Consider the following 25,174-nt stretch of genomic DNA (forward strand, 5'->3'; position numbering starts at 1 on the left):
TTTTGTGCATCAATTTTCCTTTGGGCAGGGCAAACAAAACACAGTAAAGGCCACAGCACAAGCTGACTGTCAATAATATGAATAGCAAACCTTTTATTAATCACTGGTTTGTCTCAATTGGAGGATTATGTCCAGTTCTGGACACAACACTGTAATAAGATCGTCAGACTCGGACAGGGTGCAAAGGAGATCTATTAGGAATTCATCACGGATAAGAGCATTCAGCTCAATATAGCAATAAAAGAAACTGGGATCACTCTCCTCAGGGAAGATGAATTATAAGGAATTTTTTTTGGAGTTATTCAAATAACCAAATACTGCTTCTTGTATGAATAAGGCCTTGATAAGACCTCTTCTGGAATGCTGTATCCAGTTCTGATCACCCTGTTAGAGAGAGTTTTTATTAAGCTGGAGAGATGTTCAGAAGAGATTGACCAGGATGTTGCTGGGTATGGAAGGCGTGCGGGTTAAAGAAAGGCTAGATAGGCTTTTTTCACTGAAACATAGGAGGTTGAGAAGCAACCTGATTGAAGTTTATAAAATAATGAGGGGTATATATAATGCTCATGGTAGGTGACTTTTTCCCAAGGATGGGGGAATTTCAAGACTAGGAGGCACATTTTTAAGGTGAGAGGAGAAAGATTTAAGAAGGATATGAGGGGCAAATTCTTTGCACAGAAGATGGCGAGTGTGTGGAATGAACTTTCTAAGGCGCTGGTTAATAAGGGTACAATTATAACATTTAAAAGACACTTGGATAAGTACATGTTTGGAGGGATATGGAGTAAGCAGGAGGGATTAGTTTAGTTTGGGATTATGTTCAGCATGGACTGGTTGGACCAAAGGGTCTGTTTCTATGCTGCATGACTCTGTGACTATTACTCAATAACACAAGTACAAGATCATTAGCAAAGGAACTCGGGTAGGTAGGAAGGCATGAGAGATTTCACTTTAAATACGATAGGTTGTCATGGTCTGCAATGCACTGCCTGAAGCAATGCAAACACATTCATCAATAACTTTCAAATGGAAACTAGAGAAATAGTCCAAAATTAAACATTTATACAACAGTGAGGCAAAGCAGTGGTGGTGGTGGGTGGAGGGGTGTTGGAATGAGCTGAATGGTCCTTTTAAAGAACCAGTTCAGGGGCAATGGTTTCCATGACTACCTTCTGTGCTGTAAGATTCTAGCAGTTAGTCAGTGTTTTGACTTGGCTCATGAGGGAAGTTGTTTTCTTTTTAATCCTAGATGTATTTACAATCTAGTGCATTGCAGATAACATCAGCATCTTTCCAATTCTCACCTTGACTGCTGCAGCATTGCTTTGGGACCCTCGGATAATGACTGTGGCACCATACATACGTGACCTCTGTTTGAAGGATATAGAGATGTTATAGGTTTGGGATAGGTGCTGGATTGTGGGTGAGTTGGGGTCCGGTATTGGTTGCAAAATGCCAGCTATAGGCAGATCGAACATCATCACCAGAGGGAGCAACTCCTAAATGTAAAACATTGACCAGTTACTATACAATAACTGTCCATAACGAAATATTACCTGCTGTAGAGTCAGAACTATCGCTTACTGCTTTTCATTAAATAATCAATTGGCTGCTAAGGATTTAGTCAACTACTTCTTTACAAACAAAAACCAGAAATAAAGTTTATTTCATTGTACAATCTAGGTTTATGCATCAAGCTGTAACATACTATAAAACGAGTTGATAATTAATTGACTCTTTCAAGGCTCCGTGACTTATTTTAATCTAATTACGGAATCACAAAATGGTTACATTACAAGAGGCGGCAATTTTGGCCCACATTGTATATACCTGCTCCCCAAAGGAGCAATTATCTTGCTGCCAATCCTGCACCTTCTCCCGATAGCTCTGTAGGTTCTCCCTACTCAGATATTAATTCCATAGCCGATGCTTCCTGTGAGTAAGCTATTCAATTTGCCCCACACACCCTGCTGTTTCCCCATAGCTCGGTAATTGTTTCCTTTCCAAAAGAAAGAATGGAAATTTTTTTTTGATAGCGCCACATGTCTAGGGCACAGTGCCCAGCTTATCTGTATTGGTGAATGCTATTGGTTGTTAAAGTGCCTTGCATCTATAGCCAGTGGCCTGTTAAATGGTAACAGTGTGCTTTTCACATATTGGAAGGTGACAAAGATCTATAAAGGTCCATGTCATTTCATTTTTTGTATTTTTGATTGCGAATTGAAATGGAAAAAGGACTGTTAAAAACCAAAAGGACTGTGGAAGGAATTGCTGTACTTTAGAAAACAAGTTACTGAATCGCATTGTGCGTGGCGCTTACACTGCTGCTTTGTTCAAACAGTGAGGGATGATGTTTGTAGATGGACAGTGAGATCTGGCCGGCAACACATAGCTGATTGGCTTGTGAAATTGTGACTAGTCGTGGGTGCCAAATGTCATCAGCCTAATGACAACTCTGATTGGTTCCTGACAGTCCAATAGTTTGAGAATGATACAGGAAGAAGCATTGGGATTGCTGAAAGGGCAGGTTGTGTGCGCGTCTCTCTCTCTCTCCATCCCCCCCTCCCTCTCTCTCGCAGTAAAAATATCTGAAACTTGAAGAAAGCCAATTATTTTCTCCCAGCAGTTGTCGTAAGCTGTTGTCTTTCAACAAGTAACTAAGAGACTTTGTAGTTCCCACACCAATAACCCTAACCCTCTTGGGCAGAGGTGAACGAGTCGAGAGAAAGGATCATGAGGAACAGCAAGTTCTAGAAAGCCAATCGGAACCTGTGACTGGTGTGATTGTACCGTGTTTCCCAGATTTTTTAAAATCCCCATTAGGACTGTTTTTTTAAGCTTGTCTGTGTCTATGCCTATGTGGGCATCGGGGTTTTTCAAAGAGGGTTAGCATTTAACTTGCCAAGCCATATGTACATATCTGTGAACTGTCAATGTATGATTGGCATTTACTTATCTGCAGTAAATGGGAGCTCCTGTTAAGTACAGGAACCTGGTTAGCATTTTCTATTAACTTGAGTCCAACAGACAGGTAAATTGGAAACTTTGCATGCTTTGATTAAATCATTAACTTTTGCAGTGACCTCTGGAATAGAGAGGACTTGAAAAACAGTGCACTTTCCCAAGTGGGTTGTAACAGAGCAGAGCTTTCTTTTTTAAAAACACTTTGAAACTAAGTCCTGAGTTGTGAAACCAAAAGAGAAAATGCTGGAAAATCGCAGCAGGGTCTGGCAGCATCTGTAATGAGAGAAAAGAGCTGACGTCTTGAGTCTAACTGACCCTTTGTCAAAGCTAAAAAAAGGGAGCAGTAGGGGGGTATTTATACTAGGCTAAGAGAAGGTGAGCCACGGGGTGGTTGGTCCGGGTGTTCTCTGAAACGTTCCTCAATTAGGCGGCCTGTCTCCCCAATATAGAGGAGGCCACATCGGGTACAGCAGATGCAGTAAATGATGTGCGTGGAGGTGCAGGTGAATTTGTGGCGGATATGGAAGGATCCCTTGGGGTTTTGGAGGGCCTCCAAGGCCCCAAGAGATCCTTTCATATCCACCACAAATTCACCTGCACCTCCACGCACATCATTTACTGCATCCGCTGCACCCGATGTAGCCTCCTCTATATTGGGGAGACAGGCCGCCTACTTGCGGAATGTTTCAGAGAACACCTCTGGGACACCCGGACCAACCAACCCAACACCCCGTGGCTCAACACTTCAACTCCCCCTCCCACTCCACCAAGAACATGCAGGCCCTTGGACTCCTCCATCGCCAGACCATAGCAACACAATGGCTGGAGGAAGAGCGCCTCATCTTCCGTCTAGGAACCCTCCAACCACAAGGATGAATTCAGATTTCTCCAGTTTCCTCATTTCCCCTCCCCCCACCTTGTCTCAGTCACAACCCTCGAACTCAGCACCACCTTTCTAACCTGCAATCTTCTTCCTGACCTCTCCGCCCCCACCCCCACTTCGGCCTATCACCCTCACCTTAACCTTCTTCCACCTATCGCATTCCCAACACCCCTCCTCCCTACCTTTTATCTTAGCCTGCTTGGCACACTCTCCTCATTCCTGAAGAAGGGCTCATGCCCGAAACATCGATTCTCCTGCTCCTTGGATGCTGCCTGACCTGCTGCGCCTTTCCAGCTCTGATCTCCAGCATCTACAGTCCTCACTTTCTCCTAAGAGAAGGTGAGTCATGGCTCCAGAAGCAAAGGTAACAATAAAGAGGTGATAATGACTGCATAGAGAGATTATCGGGAGATTAGGAGCTCTGAATGACCAAGGCTGAAGCCAGTGCTATGTGACAAAATATGTGGGGGATGGGGGTGGATGGGTGAAGCAGAGGCAAAATGAAAAACAGAGGAGAAGAGTAGCAAAGGGGGAAGAGGAGAGGAAAAAGGTGATGAGAGAGTGGGGAGGGAGAGAGAGAGAGACAATCAAGAAATAAGAGGTACAGAAAAGTGGAAAAAAAGATAATAATAGTTGAAATAAAATTACTGAGCAGAATGGAAACTGAAGGGTCGAGATGGGATAATCATCTGAAGTTGTCAAATTCAACGTTGAGACCGGCAGGCTGTAATGTACCTAGTCGGAAGATGGGATGCTGTTCTTCCAGTATGTGTTGAGCTTCACTGGAACATTGCAGCAGGTCATGGACAGATGTGTGGGCTTGGGAGCAGGATTGTGTGTTGTAGTGGCAAGCCACGGGAAGGTCCGAGACTTGATTGCGTACAGACCGAAGGTGCTCAGCAAAGCGATCATCCAGTCGGTGTTTTGTCTCTCCGATGTAGAGGAGACCACATTGGGAGCAATGAATGCAATAGACCAAATTGAAAGAGGTACAAGTGAAACGCTGCTTAATCTGAAATGAATGTCTGGGGCCTTGGATGATGAGCATGGAAGAGGTAAAGGGGCAGGTGTTGCACCTTCTGCGATTGCATGGGAAAGTGCCGTGCGTGATGGGAGAGGTGTTAGGTGTGATGGGAAGGTGCCGTGTGTGATGGGAGAGGTGTTAGGTGTGATGGGAGAGGTGTTAGGTGTGATGGGAGAGGTGTTAGGTGTGATGGGAGAGGTGTTAGGTGTGATGGGAGAGGTGTTAGGTGTGATGGGAGAGGTGTTAGGTGTGATGGGAGAGGTGTTAGGTGTGATGGGAGAGGTGTTAGGTGTGATGGGAGAGGTGTTAGGTGTGATGGGAGAGGTGTTAGGTGTGATGGCAGAGGTGTTAGGTGTGATGGCAGAGGTGTTAGGTGTGATGGGAAGGTGCCGTGTGTGATGGGAAGGTGCCGTGTGTGATGGGAGAGGTGTTAGGTGTGATGGGAGAGGTGTTAGGTGTGATGGGAGAGGTGTTAGGTGTGATGGGAGAGGTGTTAGGTGTGATGGGAGAGGTGTTAGGTGTGATGGGAGAGGTGCTGTGTGTGATGGGAGAGGTGTTACGTGTGATGGGAAGGTGCCGTGTGTGATGGGAAGGTGCCGTGTGTGATGGGAAGGTGCCGTGTGTGATGGGAAGGTGCCGTGTGTGATGGGAGAGGTGTTAGGTGTGATGAAGGAGGGGACGCGGTTGTCCTGAAGGGAATGATCCCTGCAGAATACAGAGTTGTAAACTTTCCCCAATGTCAGGTAACTCCATTGGCCATGTCAGGAAATCCAGGTACAGTTACTTACGTTTCCACAACTAGCTCTTGTGCAAATGACTGGCTCACCACTGAAAATGCTTCCTTTTAACAACCATTTTATCAGGTAACTAAACCTTAGCATTGAATAATGTGCAGTTTAGAAGCTCCTCAATTTAGAAAATCCATTTCAAGTCTAAATTAGGTTAGCTATCAACGATTTCAGGAACGAAAATGTCATCAAAGACTGCAGCTGTGTGATACATTCTCTACATTTTATTCAAACTTAAGAAATGTAGTTATTTAAAATTCAATATACGAAGCACCTGTTTTCAATATGTTGCCGTCTGTCAACCAAGCACTTTGAATTATCCTGGAGTTTATGGTTAAAACTGAAAGGAGAGAATCTAGCTCTGTATCACTCCGAGAGATGTTACACCAGCAAATGCTGGAGCTCCTGTACCAATTGTAAAAGCAGGTTAGAAACTTACTCTAATACGACCTCTGGCAGCTTCTACACCCGACGGCTGTCCTGCTATGGAGACCTGTCAAGCAGAACATATCCATTGCAATGAATTAGAAACGTCATTTTCAAAACCACTTCTGGTGGTTTGTGCTGGGTACTCACTGCAAAAATAATGATACATTCCTGTGGCCCCCTCCCATGTAACCCAGCCATAGCCCTCCTGCCAGCCCCAGTCTGTCATCACCATCAACTGCAAAACATTAATCAATTCCAATAATATAAAAAATTAGATTTCTTTAATAAATAAATAAATACAGGGAGCTAAAGGGCTAATGAGTTCGTAAGAACACAAGGACAAAATATCTGAGGAACACCCAAACTCTGGGAAACTCCCTTCCTAAGGAAATCAGTTTGGTGAAAGATTACATGGTCTCTCTCTCTCTCTCTAATATCATAGAATCTCTACAGGCCATTTGGCCCAACAAGTCCACACCGACCCTCCGAAGATTATCCCATCCCAACCCATTCTCCTACCCTATGACTTTACATTTCCCCTGACTATTGCACCTAACCTATACATCCCGGAACAATAGGGGCAATTTAGCATGGCCAATCCACCTAATTTGCACATCTTTGGACTGTGGGAGGAAACCGGAGCACCCGGAGGAAACCTGCGCAGACACGGAGAGAATGTGCAAACTCCACACAGACAGTTGCCCGAGGCTGGAATTGAATCGGATCCTTGGCGGCAGTGCTAACCACTGAGAGGCCGTGCCACCAAAATGATTCTATAATGATTCAAAATGGCAGCTGATGATAATGACATCCTAGTGATGGAAAGGATATGCAGTTAGAGGCTCCGCTGAAGGTGAGACACCAAGTCTGGTGCAACCTTAGCAAGGGACAATCGAGGTCCCTGAGTTTGTAGCTGGAGCTGTAACAATGGCTTCAATCCGCTCACTGATTAACTGGAGGAAACAACCGTTTGTGAAGGAGGTGGGAGCAATCAAGAAGGATTTTCCTTTATTACTGTCATCGATGACTTGCTCCATCTCAAAAGTTATGAAAATAGAAATGGTTAGTTGGTGAATAAAGAACTTGCAATATTTTGGAATATTAACACATCCTCAGCATGTCTCATGGCACTTTATCAACAGATTATGTTTCAATAGCAATTACTGCTTCTCTGTAGGCTCACGCCACAGTTAGTGTGTGCACAGTAAAATCCAACAAACAGAAGAGAAATGAATGCATGATCAGATATCTTTGTTTTCCTTTTTAAAAATGTTCATTGAGGGTGAAACTGGCATCTAGGACACTGGGAGAACAGCCTGCCTTTCTCTGAAAATTGCAATCGCATCTCTAATATTCATCTGAGCATGTCATAGAGTTATACAGCATGGAAACAGGCCCTTCGGCCCAACTAGTCAATGGTGACCAGATTTCCCAAACTGACCTAGTCCCATTTGCCTGCATTGACTCATGTTACTCTAAATCTTTCCTATCCAGGTGCCTGTCCAAATGTCTTTCAAATGTGGTAACTGTACCCACCTTCACCAACTCCTCTGGCATTTCATTCCCATACATGTGCCACCCTCTGTGTGATAAAATTGCCCAACAGACCCCACATATATCTTTTCCCACTCTCCTTAAACCTATGCCATCTACTTTTGGACTTCCCTATCCTGGGGAAAAGACCTTAACTATTCCCCTTAGCCATGCCCTCATGATTTTATAAACCACTATAAGGTCACCCCCTCAGCCTCCCGCGGTCAAGAGAATAAAGCCCCAACCTATCCAGCCTTATAACTCGAACCCTCCTGTCTCAGCAACATCCTTGTAAATCTTTTGTCTTAACATTTCATCCGTGGTGAAGGGGTGCTACGCCATCAGTGGTGCCATCTTGGAGTGCCAAGGCTAGAGTTTACACTGAAGCCAGTCTCTGGAGCTGGAGTTGAACCTGTGGTAGTCTGAATTGAGAAGCAAGAGTCCAGGCCACTGGCTAAATACACACTTGTCAAATAGTGTGGTGCTGGAAAAGCACAGCCGGTCAGGCAGCATCTAAGGAGCAGGAGAATCGACGTTTCGGGCATAAGATCTTCATCAGGAATTAAGAACTTATGTTCGAAACATTGACTCTCCTGCTCCTTGGATGCTGCCTGACCAGCTGTGCTTTTCCAGCGTCACAACTTTGACTCTGATCTCCAGCATCTGCAGTCCTCACGTTCTCCAAATTGACACTTGGCTGCAGCACAGGTCACATGCTCACACTCGCTACAATAATTCTGAAGAATGTCCCACAAGTTAAATATCACAAACATATCATTAGAATATCGTTCCCTAGAGGGTAAAAAAAAGTTCTCAACATCAGGTGAGACACCGGCATCTACAAAGCCATTTGGCCATCTAGTGACCACTCCAAAAGATGTAGAGACAGTGGAGATAGCAGCTGTCACTAAATCTACAGGTTTTGATCACAAGGTGTTGGGCCTACAGATGGGCTGAGGGAGAAACCTGACATTACATCAGGAAAAACAGACAGGCGGCACGGTGGCACAGTGGTTAGCACTGCTGTCTCACAGTGCCTGAGACCCGGGTTCATTTCCCGACTCAGGCGACTGATTGTGTGGAGTTTGCACGTTCTCCCCGTGTCTGCGTGGGTTTCCTCCCACAGTCCAAAGATGTGCGGGTCAGGTGAATTGGCCATGCTAAATTGCCCGTAGTGTTATGTAGGGAGTAAATGTAGGGGTATGGGTGTGTTGCGCTTTGGCGGGTCGGTGTGGACTTGTTGGGCCGAAGGGCCTGTTTCCACACTGTAAGTAATCTAAACAACTCACCCAAAGTGATTTCAGTAACCATGAAACGCCACGTTCGCAAATTACCTGATTACTTTTCTCCGTCTGGTTGTTCCTGTTTGAGTCAGGAAAGTGAATATGACAGCCCGTCTCCTCCATGACTTTTTTGATGTTGTTTCCTCCCTTGCCTATTACATGGGAGTGTTCCGTGTGCGACACATCCATCTTCAGGGTCACCCGATTACTCTTATTCAAATAACAAGAGGAGAAACATACATCATTTGATGGTTCCTGCTCAGTTCAGCAATCTCCTTGATTTTCTTCATTACAAAACATAAATTACAAGCATCAACTTTACTCAACAGTGCTTTACTGTTCAAATGGGGAAAAAAAACTGACATCTGATTGTATGGCATGGACTGGAAGGACTGGTTCTTAAGGTCAGGTTGCTTTAATTAGTTCAGTAGGAACTGCACTGAATCCCCATGGAAATGCTTCCAGTGTGGATCAAAACCCATTCGTTGGGGTCTGGCAAAATGGGGTGATCGTGGAAAGGTACGGGCAAGGACTATAGTCAGAGGTGACACCATATCAGAGAGACACCATTTCAGTAATGTGGAGAGCTCAGGGAAAATGAATATTTATGCTCTAACTGACTGGACAAATAGGCTGAAGGATCATATGATTCTGGGAAACAAAGAGAATAGAAAGATGAATGGAAAAAATGAGAGAGCGCATTGCAAAATTTCAAGCAAAATAGTGTGCATTTGTTGCAGTGAAGGTAAATGCATATTTACAGAGTACTTCAAACAATGACCATGACCGTGCTCCATACCCTGCCTGTCACTGAGAGCCATGCCCCACCAGTCATCAAGCACATGTGCCCCACACATCACCAGGCTCCGTGCCTCACCATCACCGAGCTCTGTACACTGACTATTACCCATCAAATACATGAACCATGACTGCTCCCAACGTACTGACCGTAACTTCTCCCAATGCAATGATCGTTACCGCTCCTAACGCACTGACCATTACTGCTCCCAATGCAATAACCGTCACTGCTCCCAATGCACTGACCGTTACCGATCCCAACGCAATGACCGTTACCGATCCCAATGCACTGACCAATACCCCTCCCAATGCACTGACCGTGACCGATCCCAACGCACTGACCGTGACCGATCCCAATGCACAGACTATTACTGATTGTCATTATACTGACCAATACTCCGCTCATTACATCTACAGCTCAATGCACTGACCATCAAGCTGACTAAACAAAGTGCTGTCACTAGGTGACATTACACCTGACACTACCTTCTCAAGGGCAGTAAGATCCTGGCCTCACCAGGAAAACTTATGCCCCATATAGACCTGAAATTAGTCAATGATTTATGATGCTCTGCTTTACCTTTGTGTCTAAAACAGACATGATTTTTTCTTTTGCTTCCTTCACGTTTTCTTTCTTTCCACCAACTTTGATGTGGGGATCTGCACAAAAGCACAAGAGAAAACCAAACATGAGAAACATGCCATTTGGGTGCGAACTGAACCTGGAGTCACAGAACCAAAGAGGTTTCTACGTCAACAAACACAATAATGAAAATAACTTGTTAGTGAGTAGTCAACAATTCTAACACTCATCGAGGTTACATTACTTTGGTGAGGTCTACGGCAGATGGGCAAACAATTGGTTTTTGAGAATATCCCTCATACATAGATAAGGTGAGTGGCAAGTATTTTTTCCCTAGTCTTGAAAGACTACAGGACATATTTTTAAGGAGAGAGGAGAAAAATTAAAAAAAAACACGAGGAGCAATTTTCTTTTCCCCACAAAGTGGTTCGTGTGTGGAATGAACTTCCAGAGGAAGTGGAGGAGGGGATAGTACTTTTGCTGATGACACAAATGTTGGAGGAGTGGTGGATAGTGTGGAGGGCTGTTGTACGTTGCAACAGGACATTGACAGGATGCAGAGCTGGGCTGAGAAGTGGTAGATGGAGGTCAACCTGGAAAAGTGTGAAGTGATTCACTTTGGAAGGTTGAACGTGAATGCAGAATACAGGGTTAAAGGCAGGATTCTTGGCAGTGTGGAGGAATAGAAGGATCTTGGAGTCCACGTCCATAGACCCCTGAAAGCTGCCACCCAGGTTAATAGGATTGTTAAGAAGGCATTTGGTGTGTTGGCTTTCATTAGCAGGGGAATTGAGTTTAAGAGCCGTGAGGTTATGCTGCAGCTCTACAGAGCCCCAGATAGATCACACTTGGAATATTGTGTTCAGTTTTGGTCATCTCATTGTAGGCAGGATGTGGAAGCTTTAGAGAGAGTGAAGAGGAGATTTATCAGGTTGCTGCCTGGACTAGGGGGCATGTCTTATGAAGAATGGGTGAGGGAGCTAGGGCTTTTCTTTTGAAGCAAAGAAGGATGTGAGGTGACTTGATAAAGGTGTGTAAGACAAGGAGAGGCATAGATAGAGTGGTTAGCCACAGACTTTTTCCTAGGTTGGAAATGGTTATCATGAAGCAGCATAATTTTAAGCTGATTTGAAGAAGATTTAGGGGAGATATCAGAGGTCGGTTCCTTTCACAGAGAGTGGTGGATAGGTGGAATGCACTGCCAATGGCAGTAGTTGAGTCACATACATTAGGGACATTTAAGTGACTCTCGGATAGGCACATGGAAGGTAGTAAAACAAAGAGTATGTAGGTTAGTGTGATCTTAGAGCAGGATAAAAGTTGGCACAACATGGAGGACTGAAGGGTCTGGACTGTGCTATACTGTTCTATGTTGTATGATTATTGCTGAAGTGAAGAATGATTGAATTTGGAGCCAGGAGTGAGTTGTGGAGCAATGTGAATTGTCATTAGCACTATTTACACTCCTGTGAGGAGAATAATTGTTGAAGAGCCAAAATCTGACAGTCAGAAATGTGATATTGAATTATTCCTAAAGGATTTTTATTTCAATATTCCACAAGCAGTCCTTGCAGAACAGTACAGATCAACGTCTTCTTCCCAGCAAAGTCAGAATCTCCAACTTAAGGGTCTAACTAATTGTCATAACTTATTACGTATTGACTGTATACTTGGAGGAGACTGTATTTGACGTACAAGCTAATTTGTGGCTTCTTTCCCGTTCATTACTAGGATCTTGGCAAGTATTTTAGCGTTGGAAATCTCTTGTTGATCTCTGTGTATTGGAGCATTATTGTCTGTTGCCAGCACTTCCTATGGTCAGGCCTTGCAGTTAATGAAGAGTTACTCGAAGAATCTTCATGCAGGAAATGACCATAATTCACCACCAATGTTGTTCCCCTTTTAAATACTGGGTCCCAGAAGATATCCTGGGTATATTCACTGCCAAAAATCCTTTTCATTGGGCTTGGTCTACTGATGCCAAGTGGGAAATGTGATGAGGATGTATAATTTATATATATGTGAACATCACTTTTTGGAAAATGAATTTTACCGTAAATGCAGATGAATGTGGCTCAACTCAGTGAAAGCTTTATAAAATAAGATTCCAGTCAGAGTCAATTTCACAAGGTTCAGTTGAGAGAAACAAGGTTGTCTATGTGTCCAAAGCCTACAGTTCCCCTATCACAGTTGACTGACTACCTCTTGAGTAATGAAGGGTCATGATCTGCACAGTGCTACCTGGAGTCCATTCCCTGGGTGACAATCTTAACATTTTCTTTATCCCTGTTGAACTGAGGCTACTCTGACCTAGTATTGTCATTTACTTTGGTGCATTATAGAGCCTCAATTCAGTCAGCTATCCAGGACTGAACAGCCCCAGTTTCTTTAGCTAACAGTACTCTTCTGATGCTGGCATCAGGCCCTTGGCCGTTCTTTATACTGAGCGCAGAGCATCATTCAATTTCTTCTGCCATTGTGGCCAATATCAGATCACCTAATCATCCTGCAGTTTGACTATGTATCATTTCCAACATCTACCTACTGACTGTCTAACACCCAGTAGAGGTCAATATGTTTTGTTTTTACACATAGGTAGGTGCTTATGCTGTGGGACCTGTAATCCAAAGAGTTCGAGGAATATTTCAGAAACCTACACTGGAGAATTAATAAATAAATCTGGAACAAAAGGCTAACATCATCAGCTGTGAAGCTACTGGATCGTCATATTTTTCAAAACCATTCAGTTCACCCTGTGCTTTAGGAAAGGAAATCTGTTGTCCTTGTCCACATTGGTCTGTAATCATGAGTAGGCCAACTGTAATGTGATGGGCGGCTCTCTGAAATGGTCGGACAAGTTATTTCAGTTGAATACAAGGCAGCAGCTCATCACCACCTTCTCAGGAGCAATTAGGAAGAGCAGTCAAGGCTGGTGTTATCAGAGCTGAAAATGTGTTGCTGGTTAAAGCACAGCAGGTTAGGCAGCATCCAAGGAACAGCAAATTCGACGTTTCGGGCCAGAGCCCTTCATCAGGATTCCTGATGAAGGGCTCTGGCCTGAAACGTCGAATTTCCTGTTCCTTGGATGCTGCCTGACCTGCTGTGCTTTAACCAGCAACACATTTTCAGCTCTGATCTCCAGCATCTGCAGACTTCACTTTTTACTGGTGTTATCAGAGACCCACATAACCTATGGATAAAGCAAAAGTAAGAAAATCAATGGTAGAACTCACCAATGCATCTTTCAACATCACTATCTGCTCCAGACAACTTTGCACACTCTCCTTCTGTTCATTAACATTTTCATTGCCCTCATTCTATCCATTTTAGTAAGATTCTCTACAGCTCCTTTTGGAGATCCAGGATATCAACCTCCAAAACTCTGTCCCTGTGATTGTATCCTTAGGAGGCCAGCATTGAGGAAGACAGCTTTCAGTTTATCACTTTGCTTCAATAACTCCTGGTCTCAGCTCTCCCATATTTTATCTTCCTACATCACCTGAAATGTCAACTACTGGAAACAAATCAATGCATATAGTAAGACCAGATTACTACCATGTGAAACCAGGAGGCTGGAGACAGATCAGAATAGCTACGCTGATGGCTTTCAGGTTTGCTCCTGAGGTTGTCTGTATTGTAGTACCCGCTGCTGATTTAGGATGAACATGTCAGTGTTTGCCCCGATTAACACATTTCACCCCTCCCTTGAACAGTCAGTGAGCTGAAATATCTGCACTACTGCACTGACAGACATGTCAAATAATGAGTGGAGGATCAATCCTTTTCTGCTATTTTCACATTTTGTCACTATTATTGGCCAATTAGATAAGCTTTTCTGGAGTACTCTCTTGAGATGATGATACTGTGGTAAATAACTGCATGTATCTTTCAGCTCATCAAAAAAAAAGTGTCAGGTTAATTGGGATTATATCCCTATTTCAATCCCCATCTGCTATTCAAACCAGTCAACTCAAAATACTGGGAATGCACGAATTGTATGATTGTGTATTACAGTGATGCAGGTTGACCTGAGCTGCTGCCTTTTACAATGTAATTCTGTTCGCCGAGCTGGGAATTTCTGTTGCTGACATTTCGTCCCGTCTAAGTGACATCCTCAGTGCTTGGGAGCCTCCTGTGAAGTGCTTCTGTGATGTTTTCTCCGGCATTTATATTGATTTGTATCTGCCGCTTCCAGTTGTCAGTTCCAGCTTCCAAATCTTCTCTCAAACCTTTACAATGTAAGCACGGTGGGACACCTTTCTTGGTAACGTGGAAGCAGTGACAGTCACACAATCAAACCCATCGCACCAGTGAGGGAAACGGCAAGCTGCTGGCCTTTTCAATTTAAGGCAATGTGACAAGTTTGAAATCTGCTGGAACCTTTGCAAACAACGCTGATTTTCAATAAGTTTCGGATTTTTTTTCCTTGATTGCCTAAGAACTGACAGTGTGCCACCTCCAACAGCCAACAGCTCAACTTGTTTATCCAGAGTGTAGTTTAGCAGCGGAGACCAGGAAGGTTCCAGTTTATAACTGGGTCGGAGATCAGGAAGGATTTAGGCGGGCAAAGCACAAGAGAGAATTAAACATCATTGTGGAAAACAGTCAGAGGAATGAAGGAAACTAGAGGCTGATTCAGTGACAGACTCTGAGGACTTGCTGGTGTTTTCCTGACATTGAAACATATGCCATTCCAAGATCCAGTTCTGATTGTCCTGCTGTAGGAAGAATATTATGAAACTAGAGAGGGTTCAGAAAAGATTTACCGGGGTATGAAAGGATTTGGTTATAAAGACAGGCTGGATAGGTTGGGACTTTTCTCACTAGAGTGTAGGAAGTGAAGAAGTAACCTTATAGAAGTTTATAACATCATGGGGGGTATAGATGCAGTAAATAGTAGGTGTCCTTTCCCTAGGGTAGTGGATTTCAAGACCAAGAGGCATATTTTTAGGTTTGGGGGGGACACTCAAAAAGACACAAAAGGCAAATGTTCTACACAGAGGATGCTTTGCATGTGGATTGAGGAAGTGGTGGACGGGAGTATAGTTACAAGGTTTAAAAGACATTTCGATAAATACATGAATAGGAAAGCTTTCACAGTATTAGAAGCAGGAGTAGGCCATTTGGCCCGTCAAGCCTGTTCTGCCATTCATTAAGATCATTGCTGATCTATCCATCATCTCAGCTCCTCCACCCTGCATTATCCGCATAACCCTTAATTCCCTGACCATGCAAAAACCCATCTTAAATATATTTAATTAAGCTGATTCCGTTGCTTCCTTGGGCAGAGAATTCCATAGATTCACTCGTCTCTAAGAAAAGCAGTTCCTCCTTGTCTCTGTCCTAAATCTATTCCCCCGAATCTGGAAGCCATGTCCCCTATCCTAGTCTCACCCAACAACGGCAACAACTTGCCTGCCTCTATCTTATCCATCCCTTTCATAATTTTATATGTTTCTATAAGATTTCCTATCATTCTTCTAAATTCTAGCGAGTATATTCCCAGGCGGCTCAACCGTTCCTCATTGGGTAACCCCGCATCTTTGAAACCAACCTGAAGGGCAGGTCGTGCCTCACAAACCTTATTGAGTTCTTTGAGAAGGTGACCAAGGAAGTGGACGAGGGTAAAGCAGTGGATGTAGTGTATATGGATTTTAGTAAGGCGTTTGATAAGGAACCCCATGGTAGGCTACTGCAAAAAATACGGAGGTATGGCATTGAGGGTGCGTTAGAGGTTTGGATTAGGAATTGGCTGGCTGGAAGGAGACAGAGGGTAGTAGTTGATGGTATAGGTTCATCTTGGAGTGCAGTTACTAGCGGTGTTCCACAAGGATCTGTTTTGAGACCATTGCTGTTTGTCATTTTGTAAATGACCTGGAGGAGGGGCTTGAAGGCTGGGTGAGCAAGTTTGCGGATGATACGAACGTCGGTGGAGTTGTGGACAGCAAAGAAGGATGTGGTAGGTTACAGCGGGATATATATAAGTTGCAGAGCTGGGCAGAAAGGTGGCAAATGGAGTTCAATGTAGCTAAGTGTGAAGTCATTCACTTTGGTAGGAGTAACAAGATGATGGATTACTGGGCTAATGGTAGGCTACTTGGTAGTGTGGATGAGCAGAGGGATCTTGGTGTCCATGTACACAGATCTCTGAAAGTTGCCACCCAGGTAAATAGTGCTGTGAAGAAGGCATTTGGTGTACTGGGCTTTATTGGTAGAGGAATTGAGTTCCGGAGTCCTGAGGTCATGTTGCAGTTGTATAAGACTCTGGTGAGGCCTCATCTGGAGTATTGTGTGCAGTTTTTGTCGCCATACTATAGGAAGGATGTGGAGGCACTGGAACGGGTGCAGAGGAGGTTTACCAGGATGTTGCCTGGCATGGTAGGAAAATCGTATGAGGAAAGGCTGAGGCACATGGGGCTGTTCTCATTGGAGAAAAGAAGGTTTAGGGGAGGTTTAATAGAGGTGTACAAGATGATTAGGGGTTTAGATAGGATTGACAGTGAGAACCTTTTTCCGCTAATGGAGTCAGCTGTTACTAGGGGACACAGCTTTAAATTAAGGGGAGGTTGGTATAGGACAGATGTTGGGGGTAGATTCTTTACTCAGCGAGTTGTGAGTTCATGGAATGCCCTGCCAGTATCAGTGGTGGACTCTCCCTCTTTATGGTCATTTAAGTGGGCATTGGATAAGCTTTTGGAGGTTATTGGGCTAGTGTAGGTTAGGTAGGCTTTGGTCGGCGCAACATCGAGGGCCGAAGGGCCTGTACTGCGCTGTATTTTTCTATGTTCTATGAACCTCCTCTGCACCACCTCCAAAGCCAATGTATCCTTCCTCAAGTAAGGAGACCAGAACTGCGCATAATACTCCAGATTGGAGAAAGGAAGGACTGCAGATGCTGGAGATCAAAGTCAAAAAGTGTGGTGCTTGAAAAGCACAGCCAGTCAGGTAGCATCCAAAGAGCAGGCCAGTCGACATTTCGAGCATCATTCCTGATGAAGAGTTTATGCTTGAAACATCGACTCTCCGGCTCCTCAGAAACTGCCTGACTGGCTGTGCTTTTCAAGCACCACACTTCTGGTCCGGCTTCACCCACACCTTGTACAATTGCAGCAGAACCTCCTTGCTCTTAAATTCAATCCCTCCAGCAATGAAAGCTAATATTCCGTTTACCTTCCTGAATACCTGTTGCGCCTGCAAAACACTTACGATTCACATACAAGCACTCCGAAGTTCCTCTGTACAACAGCATGCTGCAATCTTTGGAGGAATATGGGCCAGAGGTGGGACTAGTTTAGTTTGGGATTATGAAATGGTTGAACCGAAGGGTCTGTTTCTGTGCTGTATGATTCTATGAATAAGTAATCCCAGAGGAGCCAGGCAGCACAATAGGCTGGATACTTTTCATATTGCTTCCTGGGACATTAAGCATCACCAGCAATGCCAGCAGTCTTTAGCTTCCCTTAAAGAGGTTAGGTTAGCTACTTTCTTGAACCTGTAGGAACACCAACAGCGCTGGGAGAAGCTCCAACATTCTCATCCAGCAACAGTGAAATAATTGTGATACATTTCGAAGTGAGGGTGGTTTTTAGCTGGAGATGTATTAAAGTTGGTAGGTGTTCTCATGTCTCTGCTGGGCCTGTCCTTTAGGTGGGAGGAGGTCAGGATTTAGAACTTGCTGCTGAGGGGCTTTGATGATTTGGTGCAGAGTATCTTGTGGATAGTGAACACTGACTCCATCCTCTATTAAAGCAGCAGTGTTTCTAGATGTGGTGCCAATCGAGCAGGCTGTTTTGCCCTGGGTAGTGTCGAGCTTCTTGAGTGTTCTTGGATCTGCAATAGTAGGGAGTGTACCATCACACTCCTGAGTTGTGCCTTAGAGATGGTGGTTAGCCTTTGGGAGTCAGATGTTACCTACTACAGGATTCCTAGCTTAGCCTACTCTTGTAGCCACTGTGTTCACATGGCTGGTCCAGTTCACTTTCTGGTCAATGTTAACCCCCAGGAATTTAATACTGGGTGTTTCAGCGATAGTAATGTCACTGAAGGTAAAAAAATAAACGATGGCGAGATTCACTCTTGCTGCAAACGGTTGATACCTGGCACTTGGGTGGTGCAACTATTTCTTGCTACTCATCGGCTAAATCTGGATATTGTTCAGGCCTTGCTAAGGAAACAAACTGCTTCAATACTGGAGGATGCGCAAGTGGTGCTGAACACTGTGAAACTATTGGCAAACATCCCCACTTCTGACCTTATGAAGAAACAGCTGAAGATGGTTGGGATTAGGACACTCACCCTGAGGAACACGTGTAGAACTGTCCTGGAGCTGAGATGACTGACCTCTAACATCCATAACCATCTTCCTTTATTCTCCCTATTTCTGCTGGGTTTCCTCAGAGTGCTCTGGTTTCCTCCCACAGTCCAAAAATGTGTAGATTAGGTGGATCGGCCATACTAAATTGTCCATAAGTGTTCAGGGATGTGTAGCCTAGGTGGATTGGCTATGGGAAATGCAAGGTTACAGGGATGAGTATGGGTAACATGCTCTTCAGAGGTCAGCGTGGACTTGATGGGCCGAATGGCCAGCTTCCACACTGTAGGGATTCTACAATTCCTGGGATGAAGGAATTGTCCAATGGTGGTTAGATTGAGTGGACTGGGTCTATATTGTTTGGAATTTAGATGATCGTTTGCATTGAACAATCCAAAATTCCTGAGAAACTTGACAGTGCGGATGCTGGAAAGATAGCTTACGCTGCATAATCTAGATCCAAGTCTCCAGATAGGGGCCATTTCGGGATGAGATGAGCAATTTCTTCAAATAAAATGTTGTCAATCCTAGAAATCTTGGTCTCCATCACTGAGCACATTCAAGGCAGAGAGTAATGGATTTTTGGATAATAAAGAACCAAGGGATATGGGAATAATGTGGAAAGGTGGTGTGGAAGTGGACAATCATCTTAATTATCTTAAGAGTATAAGAAATAGGAACTGGCGTATACCTTGGTGCCTGGGTTGTTCCACCATCCAACATGATCATGGCCAATCTCAAGCTTCGATTGGACTTTCCTATCCTCTATGCAAGTCCCTCATTTCCCTGAGACACTATCAATCTCAGCTTCAAGTATATTCAATGATGGAGCACCTATTTGGGAGTGGAGAATTGAAGAGTGTGGTGCTGGAAAAACACAGCAGGTCAGGCAACATCCGAGGAGCAGGAGAATTGAAGTTTCAGGCATAAGGCCTTCACCAGGAATGAGGCTTGTGGGCCAAGGGGCTGAGAGACAAATGGGAAGAGGGTGGGGCTGGGGGGGGGGGAAGGGAGTTGGGATGTAATAGGTAGATGAAGGTGGGGGTGAAAGTGATAGGTCGGAAAGGAGGTTGGAGCAGACAGGTGGGATGGAAGATGGACAGGTAGGACCATTCAAGAGGGTGGTGCCAATTTGGAAGGTTGGGACTGCGATAAGGTGGGGGGAGAGGAACTGGGAAAACTGGTGAAATCCACATTGATCTTGTGTGGTTGCAGGGTCCCAAGATGGAAGATGAGGCGTTTTTACTCCAGGCATCGGGTGTTAGGGTTTGCCGATGGGGGATGCCCAGGACCTGCATGTCCTGGGTGTAGTGGGAGGGGGAGTTGAAGAGTTCAGCCACAGGGCGGTGGGCTTGGTTAGTGCAGGCGTACCAGAGCTGTTCTCTGAAACGATCCGCAAGTTGGCATCCTGTCTCCCTGATGTAGAAAAGATGACATTGGGTGCAATAGATGCAGTAAATGATATGTGTGGAAGTACAGGCAAATTTCTGTCAGATGTGGAGGGATCCTTTGAGGCCTTGGACGGAGGTGAGGAAGGAGGTGTGGGTGCAGGTTTTGCATTTCTTGTGATGGCAGGAGAAGGACCTGACAAGGGAGTCGTGGAGGGAATGGTCTCTCCGAAATGCTGATAGGAGTGGGGAGGGGGAGGGAAATATATCCTTGGTGGTAGGATCTGTTTGTAGGCGAAGGAAATGGTGGAGGGTGATGCAATGTATTCAAAGGTTAGTGGGTTGTAAGGTTAGGACCGGGGGGTTCTGTCTCTTGTTGATAAAGAGCTTATGCCTGAAACATTGATTCTCCTGCTTCTCGGATGTTGCCTGACTGGCTGTGCTTTTCCAGCATCACACTCTTTGACTTTGATCTCCAGCATCTGCAGTCCTCGCTTTCTCCTCGGGTGGAGAATTCCCAAGAATCAAGTGAAGAAAATTCTCATCTCGACTTGCAACATTGTCTTGAAGAGCTGAAGAGTCCAACGCCTGCTTCTATTTCGCACATGTCTTGGACCTCGCAAGTGGAGAAGTTCTTATTTTCATCACCAATAACGTTAATGGCTGTTTGGAAAGCATTCAATTCAAAGTCACTTAACTCAAATGATCTGACTATTGATACATTTTGCCAAATAATTTCTACTTTGTTGTATTATGTACCTCGCTTCACTAAATATTATTGGATAAGGGCTCTTGTGGGGCAGTATTACAGTCCATACCTCTTGAGACATGAGGCCTAGGTTTAAGTCCAACCAGCTGCAGGAGTTGTCATTACATCTCTGGACAGGTTGATAACATACAATAAAACTACTGGAAAATTCAATTTTTTGGTGCAGGATTCAGCTTCAAACCATCGCAAGCAGACATTAATGATAATGCACAAGCATAACAGGGAAACTTTCCCATATGACTTGTACAGGAACCAATTCTAGGTGACATCATGTTGAAATAATGGAGAATCCAGCTTTAACACAAGTGAAATTCTCTGCTCTAATTATATTGACCAGGCTGAACCTACAGGCATCTGGTTACTATTAATGGCAAGCAAAGTATTTGAAAACAGCTTTGTTTATGTCTTTGTGCACATGTTGCTATGACAACAGCATGTGAAGGACTAGCTGATCTCCAGCTCCTGGGTAGGCCGGGATCTGTTCCTCCGAAGTATTGTTGCCACGATGATGTGCTGTTGAATCTGGCCTATCCTGTTTCGTTCATTGCTTAGGGCACCAGAGGGGAGAGCAATCTCCCTGATCTGAGCTGGTTCGGATGTGAACTTGAGGCTGCTGCTGACCTTACAGAGGGGTCAGGTTAGCAAGATCAGGTCGACCTCGAGGGAAATGACAGGCTTCCTTCTGAACGCTCTGAGCTGCGAGAAACAACACTCGCCGTGATATTGCACCTTTCATGTGTGCTGACATTATGCACCCCATGTGTGCACAACAAACCCCTCACAGACAGCCTCGTGATAATCCGCTTTCAAGTGATGCTGGGCATTTGTGCTCACCCTGAGCTTGGAAACCTTGACAATTACAGCTCCAGCCACTTGCCTGAAATCAGGCAATGACATTTATATTCCTCCCTCCCCTCCACTCAAGTCTATCAATTAGTTCAAGAGAGATAAAGTGAAAGTCAGTCCAAACTGTGTAGTCCCATTCACCAAAGTACGACAGGGGTCTGCTTCACTGCAAACAAGATAAAGCTGCTTTGATAAGGAAAACATTGGTTACTGTGCAACCACAAGTGATCATTACACAATGTCCCAGGGGAACAAGCTGTATCTTCAGTGCTTGTGTACTATCTACAGTGTCGACTCGTACCAGATACTGGTCTGTGCAGCTGCTGCACAAAGTTCAAACATTGCACCGTTGGTCATTTTGTGCACTGTTTTCAGAATCTATGAAATAAAAACCGGAGACTGCAAAATAATCTTTAACTCACGCCAGTGGCCACCTTTAGACAATGGTCAATTCACAGTGACAGTATTCACGGAAACCTGAGTAACTATCAGCAACAGGTAAACCGCTCCCATTTAAGTTCAAGCAGCTTTAGAAAACAAAGCAGGTGAAAATTAAATGTAGAAAGGAAAAAATATGCGTATGAAAGCACGCAACAACTCAGATGTCCAGTTTAGCAGCAGCTCGTCACTAACTTGTATAATTCATTTTTGGGGGTTTCATTCACTCCAGGCCTTCACCTGGACCTCAACAGCCAGAGACGTCACACCAGAAAAAGCCCACAATCCGATATGTCAAAGACCGACAAGGGTTGGGCAGGGTGAGCGAGTTGAAGACTTTCTAATAGAGCTCCCATGGAATAAGGTGCCAATCTTGGGGCAGTCCCAAGTTCCTTCACAGAGTTACCACCTTTACTTCCGAATGTAAAAGAGTTACCCCGTGTATTCAAGTCCTTTTATGTCCTCACACTCTCCCTTCCCATACAACTCCTGTGGCTATCTCCCTGCCTCTCCCTTTCTGAATCTCTGCCTTAAACAGAAGGCAGGTTTTCCACTACCTGGGCCTCATGTTCTATAGATCTACCTAAATGCCTCTATTTCTATCTTTTCAAGTTTAAGCCTTTGGCTGCCCTTTGTTGGTTTTCCGTTCATTTTCTAAACATGAAGCCTTTGGGATGTTTCACTATGTTAACACCAAGTGATTATTAACTGCACCTTTCTTTTTTCCAAACAGTCGACTGCCAAGTCAAGACTTGTCCATCAGTGATAGACAAGTGGCATGGTGGCTCAGTGGCGAGCACTGCTGCCTCACAGCGCCCCCCAAGGACCCGGGTTCGTGTCCGTGTGGGTTCCCTCCGGGTACTCTGGTTTCTTCCCACATCCCAAAGATGTACAAGTTAGATGAATTGGCCATGCTAAATTGCCCATAGTGTTCAAGGTTAGGTGCATCAGTCTGGGGAAGTGGAGAACAACAGAGTAGGGGAATGAGTCTGGGTGGGTTACTCCTCAGAGGATCGGTGTGGACTGATTGGGCCGAAGGGCCTGTTTCCACACTGTAGGGATTCTATGATTCCAATAAGTGCTGGGCTATCGTAGGCTTTATGAAGGTAGCAAGATATTGTTGCAGACATGTCTTGAAAAAATTACCCAGGTGATGGCTGCAAGTCATAAACATGACAATATGTCACAGAGTGCTTTTTGATTTGTTCAAGTTCCATCGACTAGGCTGCCTGATCTGAAAACTTAATTCATAAAATGATAAACAGATTAAAACCAAACTAACAATCCATAGAAAATACATAGATGGTTCTGGATCTGGATAGATCTCTGGTTTTAGGATGCAAAAGAAGAAAAGTTCCAGAAGATTTCTGGTCTTGGAGTCAAATTCATCAAACGGTCCTTCTCCCAAACAGTGACATAGCCTCCCTCCCCTCACAGTCTGAATCCTGTGATACAGACACCAGAATGAGAAAACAGCTCCAAGACAATAAGTGATTTACTTAGAGAACGTTCATAAGAATGAAAGAAAGATGTTTACAATATATGTCTTTCCTCTAAGCTATGTCACGGGATTAATTATATTCATTCTGTTAATTCTCTTCTCTCTCAATAACTCTGGTGTCCCTCCTATTTTTTATCTACATGGTTGTGCCTAGACATAAAATAGTGTCTCACAGGCACACCTAGCTCTACCCCATCTCTTTCTACAACCCAACTATTGCTAGATTATCACACTCTTAGTTTGAAATCCGGTACTGGATGAATAAAAATTTCCTCCGATTAAATATTAAAAAGACGGAAATCATTGTCTATGGTCCCCATTATGAACTCAAGTCCCTAGCCATCGTTATCACTGACCTATATTGGCTCCTAGTTAAGCACTATCTTTGTTTGAATATTCCATCCTTGGGGGAGAAAGTGAGGGCGGCAGATGCTGGAGATCAGAGTCGAGAATGTGGTGCTGGAAAAGCACAGCAGGTCAGGCAGCATCCGAGGATCAACGTTCCAGCCTCATTCCTGATGAAGGGCTTATGCTCAAAATGTCAAATCTCCTGCTCCTCAGATGCTGCCTGACCTGCTACGTTTTCCAAGCACCACTCTCTTAACTACTCTCTCCTTGTATTCAATTCTCCCAACTTTGTAATCTGCTCCAGCCCCACAACCCTGACAGATTTCTGCATTCCACTAATGCTTGCCTCTTCTTCCTCCCATGCCATCCTTCCCAACCTCGTCATCCCATTCATTACCTTTGCCATCTCCCAGTTACCCAACACCTTGGCATGCCCCTTGCCAACACACTGTGACCTAGTGACCAATCACTCACTACCTTGCTCGCTGCCAGCCCCCAATCCCAAACCCTTGCCACCTCAATCGCGGCTCATGAAATGCTGCTCAGGGTCTAGAGCAGGCCAGAGTGTGTGGGTGAGGGAGACTATGATGAGAGGGGTGAGAGGAGCAAGGGCTTTTTTGAAAAAATATTCATTCATAGGATTTATTGCCCAACCTTAGATAGCAGTTAACAGTCAACCTCTCTGTTGTAGGTCTGGAGTCACATGTAGGCCAGACCAGGTAAGGACGGCAGTTTCCTTTCCTAAAGGACATTAGTGAACCAGATGGATTTTTCCAACAATCAACAATGGTCATAATTAGACTCTTAATTCCACATTCTTTTTTAAATTGAATTCATATTTCACCATCTGCTGTGATAGGATTCGAACCCAGATCCCAAATCATTACCTGGGTCATGAGATAAATAATCTAGTGATAATACTACTAGGCCATTCACCCCAGTTAAGGATCAAAAAGGAGGCGAGGCCTTAGGAGGGAGCAGGAAGTGAGGCGGTGAGGGATCTGAAGAGGAGCAGTCAGTCGGATGGATGGTGGATGTACAACAAGGACATTAGGGAGGGTCTAACCACCTGAACATGGCGGGGCAAAAGGGATGGGACTCTAGAGAACATGTGTAACCACGTGACCAGCAGCAAGCACAGGCTTTTAACTGCTCCAACACTGGTCACTATCACTTAGCTACATACAACCCAACATTTGGAATACATCTGGACTCAGCTTTCCTACTTAAAACAATAAACTTTGATCAGGCTATCAGTCATCTGTCCTCACGTCTCCCTACATGGCCC

General features: G+C 44.5%; 1 protein-coding gene across 1 annotated transcript in view; it reads right to left on the bottom strand.

The window, feature by feature from the left end:
• Nucleotides 1–25,174, bottom strand: part of LOC132826207 (protein bicaudal C homolog 1-like) — a 270,766-nt gene that overhangs the window by 54,547 nt on the left and 191,045 nt on the right. Inside the window, exons 4-7 of the mRNA XM_060841867.1 lie at nucleotides 10,283–10,362; nucleotides 8,956–9,114; nucleotides 6,099–6,152; nucleotides 1,305–1,499 (exon numbers count right to left, since the gene is read on the bottom strand). Of these exons, the coding sequence (XP_060697850.1) occupies nucleotides 1,305–1,499; nucleotides 6,099–6,152; nucleotides 8,956–9,114; nucleotides 10,283–10,362 (488 nt within the window). The remainder of the gene's footprint in view (nucleotides 1–1,304; nucleotides 1,500–6,098; nucleotides 6,153–8,955; nucleotides 9,115–10,282; nucleotides 10,363–25,174) is intronic.

Source organism: Hemiscyllium ocellatum, chromosome 22 (assembly GCF_020745735.1).
Source record: "Hemiscyllium ocellatum isolate sHemOce1 chromosome 22, sHemOce1.pat.X.cur, whole genome shotgun sequence".
Taxonomy (NCBI): domain Eukaryota; kingdom Metazoa; phylum Chordata; class Chondrichthyes; order Orectolobiformes; family Hemiscylliidae; genus Hemiscyllium; species Hemiscyllium ocellatum.